Source organism: Scophthalmus maximus, chromosome 5 (assembly GCF_022379125.1).
Source record: "Scophthalmus maximus strain ysfricsl-2021 chromosome 5, ASM2237912v1, whole genome shotgun sequence".
NCBI lineage: Eukaryota > Metazoa > Chordata > Actinopteri > Pleuronectiformes > Scophthalmidae > Scophthalmus > Scophthalmus maximus.
Genome location: NC_061519.1, coordinates 13,301,215 through 13,321,537, shown reverse-complemented (window position 1 = coordinate 13,321,537; position 20,323 = coordinate 13,301,215). Strand labels below are relative to the sequence as shown.

At 41.2% G+C, this 20,323-nt stretch overlaps 2 protein-coding genes and 1 long non-coding RNA gene across 12 annotated transcripts; 1 reads left to right on the top strand and 2 right to left on the bottom strand.

Moving 5' to 3' along the window:
• Positions 1-63: 63 nt before the first annotated feature.
• Positions 64-5,643, bottom strand: cdc7 (cell division cycle 7 homolog (S. cerevisiae)). The gene is made up of 12 exons (XM_035635799.2): positions 5,474-5,643; positions 5,117-5,198; positions 4,726-4,812; positions 4,446-4,581; positions 3,362-3,455; positions 3,077-3,219; positions 2,544-2,898; positions 2,291-2,398; positions 1,732-1,907; positions 1,455-1,537; positions 1,059-1,208; positions 64-918 (listed from the first exon to the last, which is right to left on the bottom strand). The coding sequence occupies exons 2-12, from the start codon at positions 5,196-5,198 to the stop codon at positions 458-460; spliced, it is 1,875 nt and encodes a 624-aa protein (XP_035491692.1). The 5' UTR covers positions 5,474-5,643; the 3' UTR covers positions 64-457.
• Positions 508-15,219, top strand: LOC118311740. Of its 2 annotated transcripts, none has more exons than XR_004794060.2 (5): positions 508-640; positions 3,157-3,199; positions 13,947-14,119; positions 14,765-14,823; positions 15,150-15,219. It is a non-coding gene; the product is annotated as an uncharacterized LOC118311740 (long non-coding RNA). The 2 variants fall into 2 exon arrangements; XR_004794061.2 differs by having other exon boundaries at positions 13,947-14,122.
• On the bottom strand, positions 5,776-20,170 carry hfm1 (helicase for meiosis 1). Of its 9 annotated transcripts, XM_047332219.1 has the most exons (41): positions 19,616-19,843; positions 18,844-19,038; positions 18,608-18,723; positions 17,921-18,245; positions 17,333-17,364; positions 17,024-17,246; positions 16,557-16,598; positions 16,361-16,431; positions 16,096-16,228; positions 15,767-15,918; positions 15,544-15,621; positions 14,965-15,120; positions 14,665-14,865; positions 14,487-14,575; positions 14,312-14,355; positions 14,047-14,148; positions 13,300-13,445; positions 13,090-13,184; positions 12,809-12,942; positions 12,649-12,696; positions 12,356-12,436; positions 12,162-12,253; positions 11,866-11,972; positions 11,663-11,710; positions 11,163-11,260; positions 10,926-11,060; positions 10,591-10,676; positions 10,382-10,465; positions 10,116-10,273; positions 9,867-9,970; positions 9,570-9,755; positions 9,375-9,440; positions 9,126-9,250; positions 8,630-8,712; positions 8,399-8,499; positions 8,201-8,290; positions 7,307-7,618; positions 7,018-7,099; positions 6,766-6,847; positions 6,199-6,344; positions 5,776-6,043 (listed from the first exon to the last, which is right to left on the bottom strand). In XM_047332219.1, exons 3-41 carry the CDS (start codon positions 18,647-18,649, stop codon positions 5,989-5,991), a joined length of 4,434 nt encoding a protein of 1,477 aa, XP_047188175.1. In that variant the 5' UTR covers positions 18,650-18,723; positions 18,844-19,038; positions 19,616-19,843; the 3' UTR covers positions 5,776-5,988. The 9 variants fall into 9 exon arrangements, with proteins under 9 accessions (XP_047188175.1, XP_047188173.1, XP_047188167.1 ...); XM_047332217.1 differs by lacking the exon at positions 19,616-19,843 and adding an exon at positions 19,860-20,170 and having other exon boundaries at positions 8,207-8,290; positions 17,024-17,364; positions 18,844-19,014; XM_047332211.1 differs by lacking the exon at positions 19,616-19,843 and adding an exon at positions 19,860-20,169 and having other exon boundaries at positions 17,024-17,364.
• Positions 20,171-20,323: the final 153 nt, after the last annotated feature.

Sequence of the window (20,323 nt, the reverse complement as noted above, 5' to 3'; positions counted from 1 at the left end):
AAGGTGCCACAACATTTAAATGTTTGGGCCTTTATCACAAATGGAAAGAAATGAGCAATTTGCTTTCTTTATTAGAAAAGTACAATGTCCACTGGTATAATTTAAACAGCTGAAACTAGACTGTCATTCATACATTCATAAAATACAGATGGAATTCAAACAACTTCACAATAATAGCCTCTCATATACCTCAGTTCATACAGCGGTTCATAAGTATAAAACAGCTTATTGACCCTCTTCACAAAACAAGATTGAGAAAAAGAACATGAAATATCTGCTCTCAATTTAAAACTTCATCCATTTACTCGACAGCCAATACAACGAATGCCTCAAGTCGATACTAGAGGTCTATTTTTCCTCAGATTACCCAGAGATCTTGTTTTGTTTGAGAATTTCTCCACACACGGATTTGAACTTCTCTTCCGTCTAATTGAATGCTGCCGTTTTCCGTACTTCTTTATGTCTTTGATGTTGACATGAGACTCAGGTCTTTGAACAGTGGGTGCTGCAAAGCCTGAGCAGCTGTGATCCTGGTGGCAGGGTTCAGGTCCAGCAGCCGGTCCAGCAAGGTGTAGGCTTCATCAGGGACTCTGTCCCAGCCCTGCCCCTTGTCCTCTGTCTCCAGGGTCTGTTTAGCGAGGTGAGTCGAGGTTTCTCTGCTGCCTGAGAGCTGAGGAGGGTTCGGGAGACTGGAAGAGGGTGTTTGACCTACTCCATCTTTCTGTGGCTTTAATGTTCCCTCAGTGGGACGATGTGTGGGCGTATAATCTTGGATCTTATGATGGTGAGTGGAGTCTGTGATGGCTTCGTGGAGCGGTGTGACCTCATCGTCAGGCGTTGGCCGTCGGCCTCTCAGGGTCTCACACAGTGTTCGGAGATCCTGCCGAGGCAGCTCCCGACTGCACACCACCGCCTTACCTGTCCAAAACCAAAACGAAAAAAACCAATCAATAAATGGTGCAGCTGAGTTCAGCTTTTCTACATGGTCGACGTCACTATGGTGATAAATGATTAATCGTGACACAGAAGCAGAGTAAGTAAAAAGTATTAATATATACCAAATGACTTGGCAGCCTGTATGGTCTCTCTGGAGCCTCGTATGGTCATGATCTGAGTGAGCGCGATCAGGTCGTCGCTGGCTTTGAAGAACGGGTAACGACCACTGAGCAGCGAGAGCAGAATCACACCAGCGGACCACATGTCTATGGCTGCAATGGATAACGGATAAGACGGGGAGCAAAAGTAAATATTAGTGACAGAGATTATGAGAATAGCTGATTTAGTGCCTCTGCAAATCCTTCAAGTATCAAGAGACAATTTTTTTCCCAATCTATAGCTCCATTAGTAGAGGAGTATGAGTGGGGAGAAGAATGAGCTACTATGTGCAATGTTGAGTATTCATATTTGTGTGATGCTGTTAATCAAGTATATGAATAATAGTTTGAGGAACCAACCTGTGCCTTGGTTGGGACACTTTGTGAGGACTTCTGGTGCTCTGAAGCCCGGGGTTCCTGCCCTGGGGGCTACCTGTTGCTTCCTTGAGTCAATAACAGGGATAGAAGATATTTGTACGAAAAACAAAAGTGCAAAAACGCTTCATTATTTAATTTGCTGACAAAAAATAATGACCAATGGCAAGAAGGAGGGATTGTTTGTTTAAATTTACGTGTCTTTTTTGAGTTTCTATCTGAAATAAAGAATGCTTTAGTGTTTTGTTATGTTTTTTGTTACCTGGACATGCAGATATTGCAGACACGGTCGGTCAGGTAGCAATTGCAGGTGAGGCCCTGCTGTAAAGTCCTCTGAGGTTTCTGACTGACACTCTGGCTCCTGACAGTCGCGGGCACACGGCTGGCTGAGGAGAACCTTCGGCTCCCCGGGTCGTCGGTGTTGACAGGCTTCTCCAGCTTAACAAAAACAAGGGGGGAACATTAGATTTCATATGAGAAAATAAGAAAAGCAACACCTGCGATACCTTTTAAATGTTTATCTTTAAATAAAATAAAATTGTCTCTTAAAATAGGATACATTTTTTGTGGGTTTAACTGCCTGCAACACACATCACTTTATTAATGTCAATTATGGATAATCTTATGCGTAGGTCAGTTAAAATATGTATATATTTGAAAGAAACATACATAATCACATGGATATTTTTGATCCATTTTTGAAATCATGTCATTGAGTGCTGGTATCTTTGATGTGATCACTCCACTCCCTACCTATGAATGACAGAACTACTAGTCTAAAACCTCTTGTTTTTACAAATCCTGACATTCCACCTGCTTACTTCGGTCTTAATAGCAGATTGTTTAGTGGTGGAGGGAGCTGGAGGGCAGCTGTTCAGGTTCTTCTCTCCAAACACAGGCCGTGGCACTTTGCGCAGTCCTGTCAAATCCTATAGAAAAACAAAAACATGGCTGCCAGAGTTTAGCAAAAACTAGCACAGAGCACAAACAAATGCAGATAATTCCAATCAGGAAATTCCTGAGCCCAGTAGCCAAAGAAAAGACTCAGAGAGAGAGAGAGCAGTAAATGTGCACCTTTGTGTGCTTTGTGCGAGATGTGGAGGTGGTGGTGATGGTGACAGAACGTGCTCTTTTAACGAGTGCTTTCCGAGAGGCTGAGGAAGATGTGGTGGTGATGGCTGTTGTGGAGGAAGAGGAGGAAGGCGGCAGGGCCGTGGATTGCCTGGTAGGCAGAGGTAGTGAGGTCGAGGCTGTGGTGATGGTTGTGGTTTTGGGATGGAGTCTGGGTGGTGCTTTGCTCCGCAGTGTGGGGTTTAGTTTCCCCGTGGACCCACCACCTTTTTGCGATGGCCTCTGCCTCACCACCTTCAACAGCTCAATCTGGGTGTCCGCTGTACCCTGGGCCAGGCCGAAGTCCACCAGGGCATACCTGTACACAAATACACATTTTAAAACAGGGTGACTAATTAATGCTTCGTGTGACCATAGCTGCAAGTAAGCTGATTCTGGAATGCCCAACCATTCCGTCTCACACACAAACTATCAAAATGTCCCTATTAATGTATGAAAGGATAAATGTGCTGTTAAATTTGACGTTTTCTACTCACATTTTGTTATTCCTGTTGTAGAGGAAATTGTTTGGCTTGATGTCTCGGTGAATGATACCAAACTGGTGGATGTGTTTCAGGGCTTTCAACAGGTGATAGATGTACATACGGACCTCTTCAAAGGTAAGTGAGCCAATGACATCCTGATGAAAACATAGTGAAGTACTATTACAACACAACTGCTACGTGATTTAAGTTTTGGGGATACACTGAGGATTCTGTCCGTGCAAGAATTGGTATGTCACTGAAAAACAGTAGCCAAAAAATTAGCAAAAATGTATATACCACAATAGCTTTATGCTCCATGTAGGGCATTATAATCACCACGTGGTCCTCTTTCCTGAAGCAGTACGTCACCCCCATCACATTCTCTCTCCCTCTGAAAACAGAAGACGAGGCATTTTGACAACAGGAACTACAGCCTTGGCCTGCACTTCAAAAAAATCGTAACAAAAAATACTGATCAAACACAAATGCAAATTCATATATTCAAATGACTGTGCTTTCGGCTGCATCTCGCCAAACCAGCTGTCAGTGTACTGACATGCGTAGGTTCAGCTGAATCACCAGACAAATGAGGAAACCACACACCGATTTGCTATGGCATAAAAATAACATTTAAGGAAAGAGATTAAACTGTTGTTATAGTTTTTCATATACTATGTTAGCACTGGAACAAGTGTCGATCGTGTATACAAATCTCTAATTGCATTAGATAGGTCTTTCAGGGTTATATACAGCCAAATATTACAAAAACAGGGTGATCTGCACCTTTTACCAGACAGAATCACTGGAAAACTGAACATTAAACTCCCATGAAACTCCTCTTGAACTACTAATCAAAAGGTAATTACCTCCGCCAGGGAGGGTATGTTTTTGCCTCTGTCCGTTTGTTGGTTAGATAATTTTGTTTTTTTTCAGCAGGATTGGATGCAACAGATTTCCAAAAATAATTGGTAGAAGGATGGGATATGGGCCAAGAAAGAATCCTTTCAATTTTTTAATCACTTTCCTTAACATTGCGTGATAGGGCGTTTTTTGTCGTTTTGACCAATTTCCCTGGGAATAATAAATGGATCTTGATGAAAAAAAGGGGGGGGGGGAATCAGGAATATTTAGGGTCCTGATATCTAACAGTGTTTGCAATTTTGTGAGGCTTGATTGAATTTAAGGGAACTGTTGGGCCTTGGTGGAGGTATGCACTGTACTGAGTGGGGTCCCTTTATTAAGATTCCAACAATGTATTTCACAAATCAGTTTGCCATTCAACATGGAGACTACAGCCCAACCGATTTTAGTCCGGTATTGATCTATCCGACTACACACAGACACTTGTACATCACTTTATAAAAGTCGTATTCAGACTCACCCAGCAACAGTGAGACACTGAAGCTCAGCAGCGATACGTGTAGGATGACTGGTTGGGATGAGGTGCTTCAGAGCAAACATCTCTCTCCTTCCATCCTGCAGCTGAGCCTCGCCCAGGTACACAGAGCTGAAGGTACCTGATGCAGATATACACATGTCATGATCAAACAAATCCAATGAGCTCAACCAGTGACAACAGTATGAATGTCAAACAAGAGTTTCTCTTCAACAGAGAGTATATAAAACCCAAAAGCATGGGTCAAGTTATGTGGGGCACGTACCTTCTCCGATTTTGTCTATGATGCGGAAAACCTTGGCCAGCTGAGGAACCGCTTTATAGAGGAACTCAATGTCATTTTCCACATCCCCTGGAGGAAAACACAAAAAATAATGATGTCATATATGCACAAGTCAAAAAAAAATTCCAATACTACATTTGTCTCCACCCAGATCAGTCAACAACAGCATGAGTTGGTGTCCAAGTGCAGACTTTACAAGAATGCCTTTGTTGCAGACTTTATTTTAACAGTTATTTTTTATAGTCCTACGGTAACAATGAACAAAGAGGCATAACCCTACATAATCTACAATTTTGCTCTACACAGTGCATCTATGTTTATCATCATTTTGTCTCTTTGTTGTAACAGTTCAGTCATGAAAGGTCAAACTCACTTGGGACTTTGCTTTTCCTAAGAGCTCTCTCAGATTTCATGTCTGTGCTGAAGCCTTCGGTGCAGACAGGAGACAACTCCATCTGAAAGAAATGAGAGGAGATTAAAACAGGCTGGAAACATTGACAGGAAGAAGCCATATGATGAACATATGATTAAAGATTCAAGTGCAGCTGTCAAACAAGCTGAAGAAGTAACGTTGGATTAGACAGTGTGTGGACAACTGTATCCCCAAGTTGTTGTTGGCAAACTATCTTGTTAAACAGCAAATGCTAATGAAGCTTAGCGCTGTTGTCATTCCTGTTAGCTACATTCTGTCAAGCTAGCTGACTACAGCTCGTGTAGAACAGAGACTCACCGCTTTAGTTGGTGGTGAAGTTCCTCAGAAGAGCATGTTATCAAAGCGCAACGCAGTCACAAGCCAGTGCTCCGCTGGTGAAACGTTAAACATATAAATCTCAGTCCGTGTGCGGCGGAGTGAAACAATTCGTCCAGACCTTTGAGACTTGAAGCTTTTCCGCCAACAACAAACTCCGCGCTAAAAGTGACGCGAAGTCTCGCGTTGCTTCAGCGCAAGTCACGTGGTGTCACGAGATCTCAAACCTGGCACGTAACTTTTCTACTTCTAAATAAAACATGCAGAAAATTCACCCAGGACGGCACTGTATTACCCAATGAACACTTTATGAAATACACACATTAATACATTAATTACACTGGTACAAATAGAACAAGCAGAAACAGTTTGTTTCATGTACAATTAACATATAACAACTAGACTTCAAAACAGTCTATAACTCTTGATGTAAAGCTCACAGGTTAAAGAAAGATGAACACGGATAAACTCATATTAGTGTTAGACAAGCACTACTCCTAAAATATTCCATCAAATATCCCAAGGAAAGTTTCTTCCTCTTTGCTGTTGATGCTGAAGATGCAGTATGTAACAAAAGAGGGAAAGGGTATTCATTAATTCGATTCACTGTGATCAGTGTATTCCATTTAGATTGATTTAATTATTTATCAAAGAAAAACATCAATTAATCAAAATAAAAGCCTTTTATCATATCTTTTTTTCACTACCTTTTGTTGACACTTTGCTTGGTGTTTGCTGGGGCTCTCGCTGTGGAGAAGAAATCAAACCTTCTGGTCGTCGGGGCCACGTGCTTCTGTCTCTGGATGTTCTCTGGTGTTGTAACTTTGATCTCTTCACTGAAGATGCTTGGTCTCTGCACAAGAAGGAACAGAGGCGGATGTCATGTGTGCCAAGTACTTCGGACACTGACTTGTTCAACTCAACCTTGGAGTCAGTAACCCCTAGTTACTGATGAACTAACAAAAAACATTCTTGTCCAAAAACTGAAAAAACCCGTCAGCAGAAGCAACATTAAAAGTACATTGTGCTCTCTGACATGTTTTTTGTTGACATTTAAATGCATCGATACAGGTGAAAACGGAGTTAGATGTTTATGTGGTACAGCAGACTGGGTAGTAATACTGTGATACATGATATAAACTAACCAGCTCCACTATGTTTTTCATGATCACAGATACAAATCCAGAACAAGTTTACAGTAATAACCATGTATGTAAATATGTAAATGTATGTAAATATAGCCATTTAAAGGCAAATGTACAGCACATGCTCACCTTTTTATTACAGTGGAGTGTGACTCTATCCTGTGGTCTGACTGAGGGACCTGGTTTTCTGATTAGATTTTGTGAAATTGACCTAAAACACAGAAATATTGTCTTTTCTTAACTTTATTACGAAAACTTCAGTTGACAACTCTGAATTTTCAGGGATATTTTAAAACGTTGACAAATAATGAGAGTTTAGAGTTTGAAACAGAAAACAACACCTCAGTTGGAGGTAATATGAACATCATTTTCTGGTCTTACCTCAGTGGTGTCCTGGCAGTGGTCATGTAGGGTTTAACTTGTGAGGGACTGAGGAACAGTGCCGCTGATGTAGCAGCAAAGCCTAAACATAAAATATATGTACTGCCATCAGACGCATAACAATGCTGGAGTAATAATGTTGTAGTTTATGCAAAGGTGACTAGAACATAAATGTGTATATGTTATGACAACATATTAATCAGATGTATGAAAAGCTGACAATCCACCTAACTGAGTGTCCACCTCTATCTCCAGAGATATTGCAAATGAAACTCTGTCTTTACTCTACCTGGCATGTTGTACTGGACAGACTGCTGGATTTGAGGTTTTGCATTAACCGTGCACGAGGCAATTGACGTCTCGCTGGCGTGCACCAAGTTCTCTTCATCAAAGTCGCCCCAGTCATCCCATTCATTTCCAAGGTCGAAGGTGACTGTTGGTATGAGTGACGATGAAGCAGTTTCACAGCAAGAGCCCTGGTTTGTCACTGCGGTGCTCCTCCTCTTTGAGTCCGCTGAGGTGGTTGTATTGATCTTGTTTAAATGCCGTTCGGGGTTCTGACTCCAGCCACTTGTTTCTGGTTTCATCCACACGGAGGAACCTGAATACAGACAAAGGATGACTAAGCCATCAATTGTTTCTGCAGTATGAGTTTTTCTTTCTTTTAGAGACCACACTGGTGCTTTCATGTTTTTCCAGATTTGTCAGTGGTATAGATGGTTATCCTGGCCAAATGACTGACATAATATGATCTCAATAATTGATTAAAATGCTTTCAGTTTAAATGGATTCTAATAGAAAAACACCATTAGTAAATTTTGCCTTCTCTTGTCTCCATGTTTTGCGTATTGACTGTCACACCTGAGTGTTTAGTCTACAGTATATGCGGAAGTAGGATTGTCTGTGGCCATTGTGACAATGAAAGTAGTGAAAAGAAAGACTGTGCTACAACAGTAATAACAATAAATAAATTGATCTCTTTGCCCCTAAAATTCTAGTTAATTGTTTGACACTTTCCATGATCTACTGTGCAGTTTCAGACTGACCATCATTCCTTCCACGAGGCCACTGATTTCTCACAAAGTATACACTGAAACGTCACTGGCAGTTTGTAGCTAATGAGCTACAACCTGCAAACCACCAGTATGGTCCGTCCACTGATGGTTTTGAGTTAAGTTGTTACCGATACTTTGATAGTGAGCATGAGCTGCTGCAGGGGTTTGGACAGTCTCTTCCATCATACTCTGCATGTCCCCAACACCATCGATATAATCTGAGTATGACAGAAAGAGAAGGAATGTAACAAAGAACATGTGATGATTAAAATATGGAATAAATGGAAACGTGTAGAGTTCAGAGTGGTCTTCTTGATGCCACGTACCACTGTAAAAATCGTCTGTGAGTCGAGTGCAGTCTTCTCCTGTCAGATCCATAGTCTCAGTTTGACGCCTCTCTGAAGCTCCATCGGGGTTTATCCCAAACCTTCAGATCACATTAAATGTATATAGTTAATCGTCAGTCAAACTTAAGTCTCACATATTTTACTGTCACACTTTTCAAGAATCTACATTGCAGCAGTTGTGTCGAGTAACATCAGTGTAACTGTGTTCACCAGGAAACAGTAGGAAGCCTCTCTTTGGGTTTGTAAGCAAACTCCTGCATGTTGGCAGACACAGACTGCTCACTCATTTTCATCTGAGGACATACAACAGAATAAGCAAAAATTATTCTATTGTTAGTCACAAAGATTAAGGTTGCCATTCTCATATGGAAGAGTGGTATGCAAACACAACAATGCACATACCGCTTGGACATCCATACACACTGTATCTAATCTACATATACTATATATATTTATAAACTAACACAAATATATTCTAATAGTATAATAATGTTCTTACTAACACTACATAGTATAATACCTGTGCATGCATAATAATAATGTTATATGTTCATCTCAACCAGCCATATTTTTCTTTGCAAAAATTCTACATCCTCCCCGTGGTGACATGGCAGACATTCATTTGTTTCTTCTGCAGATTCATCATGAAGTGTTTTCTGTGCAAAAGAGCTCTTCTATTTTTCTTTTACAAATAATGTTGTCTCACCTTAAGCCGTTTGACAGGAGTCTGTTCCAGTGAGTCACACCTGCTCCTCAGTTCTCTCAAATGAGAAGAGAAACTTGAATCTTGATTTGCTGACCTCTTCCTTGCCACAGTTACTCCTACTTTACCTTGGGTGACACACACATATGCACACTGATTGACAGACTGACAGGCAAACAAAGTAATGCACAGGTAGATACATCAATGTACAAGAAGATACAGAAACGCTGACAGATCTGTGATTGTACACACAGCAGTCGTGGCCACAGAGATCCTTATTCTTGCAGAAGTGGTTGCACTGTCTCTTGTTGCCTGAATCTTGATTGGTAAGTTGTAATATTTTAACGGAGAAACAAAACATGTTAAAATAAAAATCTACCTTTAAAGAAATACTATATCAATATCATTTATGTCACATTTCAGCTTCAATACTAAAGTGCACAGTGCCTTGGTCTGTCACAGACGTGGCATTTTCCTGCTGAGGTGTAGCCTGATCTGGAGACTGTGGTTTCAGTGCCGAGTGCTGTGGTTTCTGTCCAGTAGGATCATACGCTACGTTGCATGGATTATCGGTACCAAACCTCCTGGCTCCAGAGAAGTACACATTGAACTTTTGCTGGATGTCAAAGCCCACTATAAGAGAGGAGAAGGCAGAAAGTACGGTAAATGTACCTTAACTAATAAATAAAAGAACCAGACATATTGTTACTCCCCTTTATAATAATCCCATGGTCACGGCCCTACCATATTCTGAGCTGATGAGATTGACACTGATCTCCTCTCCTTTCGAGGCCTTCGCCACCTCAATCTTCTTCGACCAGCTACCACACCTCAACAGCACTAAGTCACTGAAAAACAAAGATGGAGGATGCTGCCTCTATTTTTCTTTTTAATGGTGAAAGGTGTGTATGTCTTGATTTGGAGACAGAATCATAGTGACAGAGAGGGAAAGTGTTTGATGGGAGCCTGGGACACAAATCCTTTTTTCCTCACGTAAGTTTCTGAAGGAAGACCACATTGTTGTCAGAGTCTCCGATGACCAGGGAGACATAGTGGTGGTCTGGAGTCGTTCTTCTGGACAGCAGCTGTGCTTGGTTTTTTAGGTTCACCTTCACCACGATCTCTGCCATCGCGCAGTTATACCTGGGAAGCTACAAAATACATTAACAACTTGAAATATAATAGGAGAAAAATTATATTATATCACGTAGTATAATGTGTTTGAATGTTTAATTATAACATTTTGCAGCACCGTTTACCTGCTCCAAAGTGACTTCATACTTCGGGAGGTGTATGACAGATTCTCTGATTTGGTTTCCAAATGGTGGATGTCTGTTGATAATCTAAATGGGAGAAATTAAGTTATAGCAAAGCACATATGTATAATACTTTACACAATATTTATGGTTGAATCAAATGCTTCGGATGATCAGAAAGTGTTTTCTTTTCAAATTTTTCGCAGACTGACCAGCTCAATCTCTCTAGCATTGGTTTGCTCTATTTTGCTCAAAGTGGTGAGTCCAGCATTCACCATGGCAGTTGACAGAGTCTGGCCTGAAACACACAGTGTGTGCGTATTATCAAATGCTAAGAAATTGCATGTACATTCAATAGTATTCAAAGTATGTTTGGTTTATTAGTTAATTTGTCGTGTAGCAACTTTGGCAACAATATTTTTTGTCTAGAATTTACCAGAATATGTTGAAGAACAGCTAAAACTATACTTTATTAGTGTATTTACATTGCTTAGATGAAAGGCTTTAATACACCATGTACACCATATTGACATTGCAAAGTGCCCACCTATCTTCTCCAGCTGTTTGGAAACATAGGGCGAGTTCTCCCACAGCTTTGATCTAAGGCACTTAGCCAGAATCAGTGTGTTGAGCAGAGCAGAGAAACCCGTCTTGGAACGCTGGCTCAGGAACTCTGACAGACCTGATAAAGAAGAAGATTGAAAAACAACCAAAGTTTAAAATATCTAAATATACGTTCGGAGAACACTTTCTTTATTTACTGTCCCTGATTTACGCAATATACATTTGCTGATGCGCATCCCATTCCTGAAGATCCTTGCTGTGTCCTGTGTAAGTCCAAACTCTTGAATCGAGATGGAACCTAGCTGAGCCTGAATCAGGCTAAAGGCAAGGCAACAAATGTATGATATGAACAGTGGACAGTTCACATAAAACCATAAGTACATTTCAACAACAACAAAAAACATCATACACTAGTATTCATTTTTTATTACCTCTGCCAAGGAGGTAAGGTGTTCCTCACCGTTTGTTTGTCTGTTTTTTTGTTGCAAAAACAACTGAACTGATCTCCAATAAATTTTGTGGAGGGGTGGGGCTTGGCCCAACGAAGAACCCATTATATTTTAGAGCAGATCTGGAAACATGGGCAGATCCAGATATATATTTTTTTCACGTTCTTTAACATGAGATATGCCATTAGCCTTGGCAGAGGTATAAACTCTCAGAGTGCCCTTCTAGTTCAACAATGCTTTTCCACTGAGAGAAGAGAGAGAATTAACCTACCAGTTCACTTTCATCTCACTGGTTTTGATCTTTCCCTCGATGGGAAACCTAGAAACATACATACAAATCTAATTTATCATTTGCTTGTGTCGACCTCCATCATAAAGTCTTCCCCATCCAAAAGTTAAAATCAGATGGTGCACGAGGCAAACGGAGATCATGATACAGTAAATGCTTTTGTAAGTCCTTTAAATGTTTCTGACCTGATGGTGACCCTGTTCTTGTCCCTGTTCAAAGTGTTCAGGGGTCTCTTCTCATTCATCCTCAACTGAATGTCACTGAACTCTCTGCTCTTCGACAACAACACGATCTGCGCTTACAAGCACTTTTGATCTGAATACTTTGTTTTTGAAACACCATGTGATATACAGGATACAATTCATAACATGTTTTTCTCCTTTTGCAGGAAACCAGTGTAACACCACAGAAAATGCAGCTCTATCTGCAGTTTAATCAAACACACTTGTACTGTACTGTACAGTTTTATCAGGAAACCTACCAGGTCAGACAAGTTCTCAGTGCCGGCCACTTTACAGAACTGTGTCATGGTGTCAAAGGCAACACAGTACCTGGCCATCAACCTGCCAGCCTCTGTGAAGCACAAAAATAAATGACCCAGTTGAAGAAGAGCAAAGTATAATGAAAATGTCACATCAAACATTTTGCATACTATGTAAAATATTTTACGTCCACCTGTTGGTTTAATGTTGATATCTTCATCCATGTCGATCAGACCGATGGAGGACAGAGAGGTTAGGTTCTTCAGACACAGAGCTAAAGAGAAGATGAGACACAGTAGTCTCCCTTAACTACAATAGCTGCGTAGTGTTTAGCAATTTAAAAAGATACAAAAAGAAGCAGAGCTTGAATGATAAGTGGCTTCAGTATGAATCAACTAAATAATCAAATAATTGATTAGTTATATAATGAATTAGAAGACTGACTTTGTACTTTAGACTGACAGAGTAAAAACAGTCGTTGCCCACCTTGCAATTTTGCTTCGATTCCGTATCTGTCTAAGTCAGCAGAGAACCCTGAAATGGGAGTTGGAGCAGACTGCACTAAGTGATTTAAGTTACAGTAACGACAAAGATGGTGGACAATGATCCTAGACATTTAATGTTTATTTTTGGTTTGTGCGCTCACCGTAGTGTATGGGATTCTTGAGGGCTCTGATGTAGAGGAAGGTGGAGCGTATCCAGTCAAGAGCCATGTTGACATCGCTGATGGTTTGGAGCACAATCTCAGCATTCAGGTGCTCCACCAGGTGGCCGTGTAAGCTGGGGAAATAAGGTGCACGGTTACTTATGTTAGATCTACTGCCCTGTAGAGCCCTAACCCTCTGCAGGAGTGCAGGGGAGAACGACAAAAAGACCAAACACCAAAAAGGAGTAAACACCTAGTGTCACAGCTACCATCCATAATACCTGCTCTCAATGATCTCCATCCCATTCATGAGGTTCATATACTTGTCTCTGGTTTGAAACTTGGTCATGATCACAGCAGTCGCTGATGTGTCAAACTAGAAAAGGATAGAATCTAATGTTATCTTATAAGGATGAAGCAATTGTTTTTGTTTTAAAGCTTAAATATTAGCCTGAATAATGTAGTTAAAAGAACGATCATCTTGCTGTTACCTGTGGTCGTCCAGCTCGACCTATCATCTGCAGCAAGTCAGCGTCGCTGTACTCTTCACATGAGCCCCCAACATACTGCATAGTGGACTTAATCACAACCAGATGAGCTGGCAGGTTCACCCCCATGGCCAGAGTCCGAGTGGTAACTAAGATTAAAAGAATATATATTGTGTAATCGAACATAATCACAAATTCAGTGCACATGACATACTATAAAACATGTTAAATCCCATCAGCAAGTGGTAAAATTTCCTGATTTTTTTTTCCTACTGATTGCTTTGATTGTTTGTGTGCTTCCTGGTATACCTTTGATATATGATCATTATCAGTGGATATCAGCTTTAAAAGTAATATATGTGGTACAATATTGTCTTTATTGCTTGTCTAACTGTCAGATTAGAAACAATAAAAGTTTCATTTTGTCTATTTGTTACCTATGATGTGGGCTCTGAAAATAGTGCATATTGCTATAAGCTTGATTTATACCTGATGCATATTGAATTATCATAAAATAGGTATTAACGTTGATTTTTGACATATCTGTGATTATAAAGCTTTGGCAGAGGCTTGGGAATATCTCATATGGCGGAAATACTGTACGACTCGGTTGTTGTGACCTGACACTTGTCTTTCCTGTTTGTTTGCAGTGTAACAAAGCGAATAAAACCCAGGATCATGTGGCATACTCCCAAAGTCTCATATCCATTTACAGTGCAGGATAAAAGTGTGTCAGTGACAGAGTCTCACAGAGGACAGGCAGGTCTCCCCGAGTGAAGGCCTCTTCTATCAACTTCCTGTCTGACAGGACCACTCCTGCATGGTGGTAACCAACTCCTAACATTACCAGATCTAGACCACAAACACAATACACGGTTATGTTATATAGCTGGTAGTTAGAGCCAGACTCAAATGAACATGTTTTCTTACTGGGTCTGGACTGAAACAGGTTGCAAAATCTGTAGGAGTTCAGATCTTACCATTTTCCACATGGGGTTTGGAAGCTCAGACTCACCTCTCAGTTTTGAATCCAGAATGGAGTTTGCATACTTAAGCAACCTGAACAGGATTGCATGGTAACAAAAGTGTCAAAAAGATAAAGCTTTCAGAGAAATTAACTAAAGTACAACATTTTTGATGAATAGTTTCATATGCATGAACATGTAAGTGTGGAAAAGGAGGCAACATACCTCTCCTTGTGCTCGATGCTAATGATGAACCGAGCATCCTTGGCCAGAACTGCAGCTGACTGCTGGACTCCTTTCCTGGTGGAGCAAAACTACAAAAAAAGAAAAAAAAATTATTGAGCAAATCAAAGGTAAAAACTGAAAAAAAAAAAAGCAGTTTCACCCCAGTTTCCCTACCCACCACTAAAGCAGGCTTCTGGTCCGAGTACGTCTGTATGATGTTGGCTATCTTGTAGTTGAGTGACAGATCAAACTTAAACTCGGTTTGGTTTTGGTTGCAGGGGAATCCCAGCACCACCTTCCTCAGCTTCACTGGACGATGGCTCTCATCCATATCCAGGTATGTGGCTGGACCACTCTCATTAGAAAGCCAGTCTGCTATCTAATAACAGGCAGACAGTTCCAAGAATTGGCCACGTTACTGGTTTTATACTACAGATAGTGCACACATATACCGGAGAAAGGGGCGTTGGCCACTTACATCAGGGATGTTGGGTATGGTGGCTGATACAGCCACAAACCTCATCGAGAGACCTGCCTCAGGATTCTGTGCTGTCCTGTAGGTGTGGATGGCCTTCATCCTGCTCACAACCACTTCCAGGGTGGCACCACGGGTTGTATCTTTCACCACATGTACCTGAAAGAATTGTTTTTTTCATCTTACAGTTGACTTCAGAAACATCTCAGAGGTTCAACAACTAACATGCAGGTAAAATAAAACTACATTTGATAATGATAAATGTTCATTTTTGTTTTCTATTATTAACATAAGGGTGTGTATCCCTAGAAGAGCTGGACAGGTTGTATGCATGTTCATCACACACGTCTACAACGCGAATTGCTGTCACTCTTTAATGACTAACCTCAAGTGAAATAAAGTGCTGAGGCTACTGATGTGCCATCATGCACATCATGTGTCATAGTAAAGCATTACATGAACAGTTCATCTTTTGGCACCTGAGTTGCACAGTGAGCATCCACCCAAAGGCAGGCTGACTTTGAGATACTATGAACACTGAAAAATGGGCCTGTGAACAAAATGTCTGGCAAACACACAGACCTCGTCGATCAGGAAGAGCCTGACGAGCTGCAGCAGACAGTTGTCCTTCCACTTTCTTGTCATGCTGTCCCATTTTTCCTGAAAGAATGATAAATCAAATATAATGTATTCAGGTAAAACTTCAGATCATATTCTTTTTTTTTACATTTTCGACTCTAATCTTTCCACTCCTTCAAATCAATGTTGCACTGGTTCAGTTGTAATGCTCCGTCGTGTCACAAACCGGCGTGGTCAGGATGATGTGTGAGTCCTGAATCTCAAAGAAGTCATCAATCTCTGTGTCGCCAGTCAGCTCCTTACAGATCAGCCCCAGAGGACCAAACTTCTTCTTCCAGCTCTCGAAGCACTGACTGCACAGAGCTTTGATGGGTGCAACTGGCAACAACAAACAATGAATCCATGAGTTTAAAAAAGGTTTCTGAGGATAAACATTCCCCAAAACAGAGACTGGTAAAATACAACTTTTCAAATACAAAGTAATTTATTCTGTGAGTATAAAGAATTATGTCATTGTATTTTAACAGGAATAACAGAACATTACAGTACACTCACTGTAAACAGCTTTCACGTCTCTCCAGGGTTCTGCTGACTCCATTAGAAGGCGAATGATGGCCAGCTCAAACAGCACTGTTTTACCAGATCCAGTGGGAGCACATGCCACAAAGTTCTTACCCGTGTAAAGAACCTGCAAAAAAACCAAACATAAATACACTCACTCCTAGTCACAGGGTCACAGAGTGGAACAAGACCATGAAAAATATCATTTAATTCATAATCCTCAGCATTATGTCTATAAAGGCTTTCAAATTATGCTTACATCATCCAGCGCTTTGGACTGAACGTAGTTGAAAAACGGGAACTCGTTGAAGACGGATCTGAACTTAGATGCTGTGTTTACATAGTTTAGGAAATTAACCACATCAGTCTTGAAAATAATTTCTAAGCATAAAAGCACAGTTTGAGTTCTTTTTGACACTTTTGAATTTCGTTAACTTACGCAACAACAAGGATACGGATTTCAGAAACCGGTCGCAGAACTTCAGACCCAGAAGAACCTAAAATGTCCACAGTGAAAACATTATTTAATATTCAGTCACACTCACTGATCCCATGTCCATTTGATGATATGAGACTTTAGGCAATTTTTTAAAGGTATAACAGTAACAAATTGTGTTTAGTGCTAAAACAAAACTTCAAAAATGACTGTACACTACAATACACTTCTTCTATTACTGCCTAATGCTTCTCTCCACCACCTAGTGCCCAGCATGTTTCATTACACTGGGGCGGTCAACGGGGAGAGCTCACCTCATTTTACCTCATCTCACCCTAACACAGTGTGGCAGCTGCTTCCACGGCTAAGCATCGGCATACTCATTAGCTGCAACACTTCGCACAAGCTACATGAGGGGTATTTGGTAAACCAGTCATAGACTGTGAGTAAACGTCTGTCTGTGACTGTGTCGGTGTAGCGCAGCACCTTGTATACAGAGCGGCCTAGGCGTCATGGGCGGAACGAAGGCTCTCTTTGTGCCCTTGTCCGTCATCCTTGAGCATGTCGCCTGCTGTGGGGGTCGGCCACTCGCTGCAGATGAGCCCATGAGAGGGGGTGAAAAGGGGGGCTCTGGGGGAAAAGGAGGAGCTGCCTGGCAAACTGTCGCCCGTGGCGGCTGAAGAGGAGGAGGTCCTGTCGCCATGGTAACCTGACTGAGAAAAGTTTGAGATCTGGGAGCTGTCTGGCTGCTGCTGCTGCTGCTGCTACAGAGGTTGTCTGTGTGTGACGAGTCACCTCCACTGTTCGACACCTGAACCTTGAACAAGCTGTGGTGGGGAGAAGGGGAGGATGGAGGTTGGAGGCTTGCTTAAAGAAAGCCAAGCATTCTGGCTTTTGGCAACAAGGGGAACATGGGGGATGGTTAAGCATCATTTCATGCTCTTCATATGAACTGCCCATTGATTCCAAAAATCAAGCCTCCTTATGATTCACTGTAGTTCCATTGTAACTAAGCGTATCATGGATTCATGGAGTGAATCAGCACATTACATATTTGGACAGGGAAAAACTGGAAGCAAGGCTTTAGCAGATAACATAAATCTTGCTAATTTGAGATTTTTTTTAAATCAAGCTCTGCATCCTAAAGGAAGGAACATTGTTGCTGACCTGATTTTTCTGGCCTTAGATTTTTTTTTTTTACCATTTTGTACTTCAGGCCACATCAATCTTAAGCAGTAAAACGCTTTAAAATCCGAAAAAACGTTTCTGGCCCCAAGTGTAGATTTCTCATCTATCGCAATATGTAAAAGAGGGAGACTCTAAAAAAAACAAGTGCACATACTCTTTAATCCACAATCATGTAAAGGTCGTCTTGACACTTGCCTTCTCCGTAGAAGTGGGCTTTTGCTGTAGTCCAGAGACAAACACCTCCCGCTGACGGCCGCATGACCAGAGTCGTGCAGCGTTTCATCTCCACCTCTGCCACTCTGACAGGCACCCTGAGAGTAATCCCTGAACCCTTCACCTCCCCAAAGGCCAACACATCTGCTGAGGCTGTAACTGTGGCTGCCACACTGAGTCTCCTCAATCTTTTTCTCGTCATGGTTAAAACCATGAGAACTGTTGATTTTTGATAAGACTCTAAGGCCAGCTGAAGCTCTGAAAGGAGGAAGGGACTGCGAGGCAGGAACGGGTTTCTGTGAGAAACCTGTGAGTGATGCAGAAAAAGGGAGAGAGATTTTCCTCAAATTAAGTTGTTGATAGCTGTAAATTGGTTGTTTTTTTTAAAGCTGTGATTCTGAAAATCACTCACTCACAATCATTTGGTAAAATGAAAATAATTTACAGCAGGTAATATATCATTCCAGTTACACTAAAGATTATGAGAATATATCATAAGACCCAGATCCCAATATGTTTACGGAAGTCAACGAAAATTTGGAAAGCTTTCAAGCTGTGGTGTCAGTGAGTCACAGAGTTAAATTAAGTAGGGCTCCAATAGGCCAGACACTGAGCAGTTTACTCAAGTCAAGTGAAAAGGAATTCACCATAATCCAGAGCACAACATACTGTATAGGGTAGAGAGTGACTCTGTCTCCTCCTGCACATCATGAGAGGCTGGAATCTGAGAAAGAGATGGAGGCGTTTCCAGGTGCCATGGACTTGCCACCTGGTGCAGTGGCTTTCTGTGAAATACAACCCAGAAGGAAAAACATTGATATGCTGCTGAAATGGAACAAGAGAGGGGGGGGGGGGGGGGGGGGGGGGGGGGGGGGGGGGGGGGGGGGGGGTCTATTTGTACTCACACTTTGTGGACAATGGGCTTCTCAAAAAACAGATTGTCCAGGGACAAGGAGCAATCACTGGAGTCCAACATCTTGTCAGATCATGTAGGCATGTGATCATTTGAATGCAAAGCAGGGTGATGGATCTAGGTGGGGAACATCCGTCTTCATCAAGCTCGGAGCGCCAAAGATCTGTTTCCGTCAGTGGAAACGCGGCTAAGATTAGAGATAGTTAATCTAATCAAAAATCTGGCCTCTAAATGACATAACTAGTGACATCTCAGTTGATTAAGTAGTGTTTGGATTCAAACTATATGAGGAATTAAATTAAAAATCATCCTTACATTGCAGTTGTGGGAAATTTATAATATATATATATATATATATATATATATATATATATATATATATATATATATATATATATATATATATTTGATAGCAATATGGTTAGCATAACCCTGACGATTTAGCTATAAATTTAATACACAAAGCATAACAGAATGTTAACTACAAATACTATATAATATCCACCTGCCGAGCAAATTTATACGAAAAGTGTTTTCTGCATTATGTGTGATGCAGATAAGCATTTCCTAGTAAAATACTTAATTATGCAGCCATTTTTTCCTTGGCTGACAGAGGAGTTAACTGGGCTTTGCTAGCTTTAGCTGCGTAGCACAGAACAACAAACAAGCTAGCAAGATTCGAAAGCTAACGGTTATCAATTAGCATTAGCAGCATGGTTTTGTGCAAGAAGCTTATCCTTAATATTCTCTCGTTGTGTACCAACCTGTAATGATGAAGAGAAAAATAATTAAATCCTCTACAGGTTTCGAGACTAGGTTCACTCAGGTAGGAGTTTAACCCCTGAACCCGTCACATCTGACTCATTAGCGCCTCTTTGACAGTTCGCAGGGACTCGAACCTCTGCTCGCCGACAGCACCACAAGCTAGACTCAATTCATTATTAATTAGAAGATATGAGATAAGTAGGCCAGTTCTAACACACGTCCACTGTGGAATTGTGTTCTTACTTGGTGAATTGCGTGTGTTCAAACACAGTGTGTTGTTCTGCCTGTCAAACACACGGAGGGTGTGAATACGTGAACCGGCTAATCAGCGGCCAGCAGAGCAACAAAGACCTGAGAAGACAACCACGGGGGGATAGATGGCACCATCTCTCCGGTGCTGCCACACAAGCCCTGTCTGTGCGTCAATGACAACTTTGAACAGCAAAACCAAAAGACGTTCTTTGAAAAAAGCTCAACCATTTAATAACTGGAGTTTCGATTCATCTTATCAATTAAAACGGCGATTAACCGCCATCTACCCCCCCCAAAAAAAATTTGACTACCCAAAAGAAATGGTCATTAACTCAGTTTTTTTATGCCTCCTATCTGGACCGAACCATTACGAAACGTTCGGGGGGGGAACATGGCGCCGACTCGTAACAGTACGGTGCGAAATTATACGAGATAATAACTTGAATAACTTTTAA

Excerpts from the sequence above, each read along its gene's own strand:
- cdc7 (XM_035635799.2), bottom strand. The coding sequence starts at position 5,198 with ATGGAGTTGTCTCCTGTCTGCACCGAAGGCTTCAGCACAGACATGAAA. Across the intron at positions 3,220-3,361 it reads TGGAGCATAAAGCTATTGTG|GATGTCATTGGCTCACTTAC; the intron begins GTATATACATTT and ends TGTTTTCATCAG. Across the intron at positions 2,899-3,076 it reads TACAACAGGAATAACAAAAT|GTATGCCCTGGTGGACTTCG; the intron begins GTGAGTAGAAAA and ends ATTTGTGTACAG.
- hfm1 (XM_047332211.1), bottom strand. The coding sequence starts at position 18,914 with ATGTTGGACTCCAGTGATTGCTCCTTGTCCCTGGACAATCTGTTTTTT. Across the intron at positions 14,576-14,664 it reads ACCAGAAGCCTGCTTTAGTG|TTTTGCTCCACCAGGAAAGG; the intron begins GTGGGTAGGGAA and ends CTTTTTTTGTAG. Across the intron at positions 8,500-8,629 it reads AGGCTTCCTACTGTTTCCTG|GTTTGGGATAAACCCCGATG; the intron begins GTGAACACAGTT and ends TGTGATCTGAAG.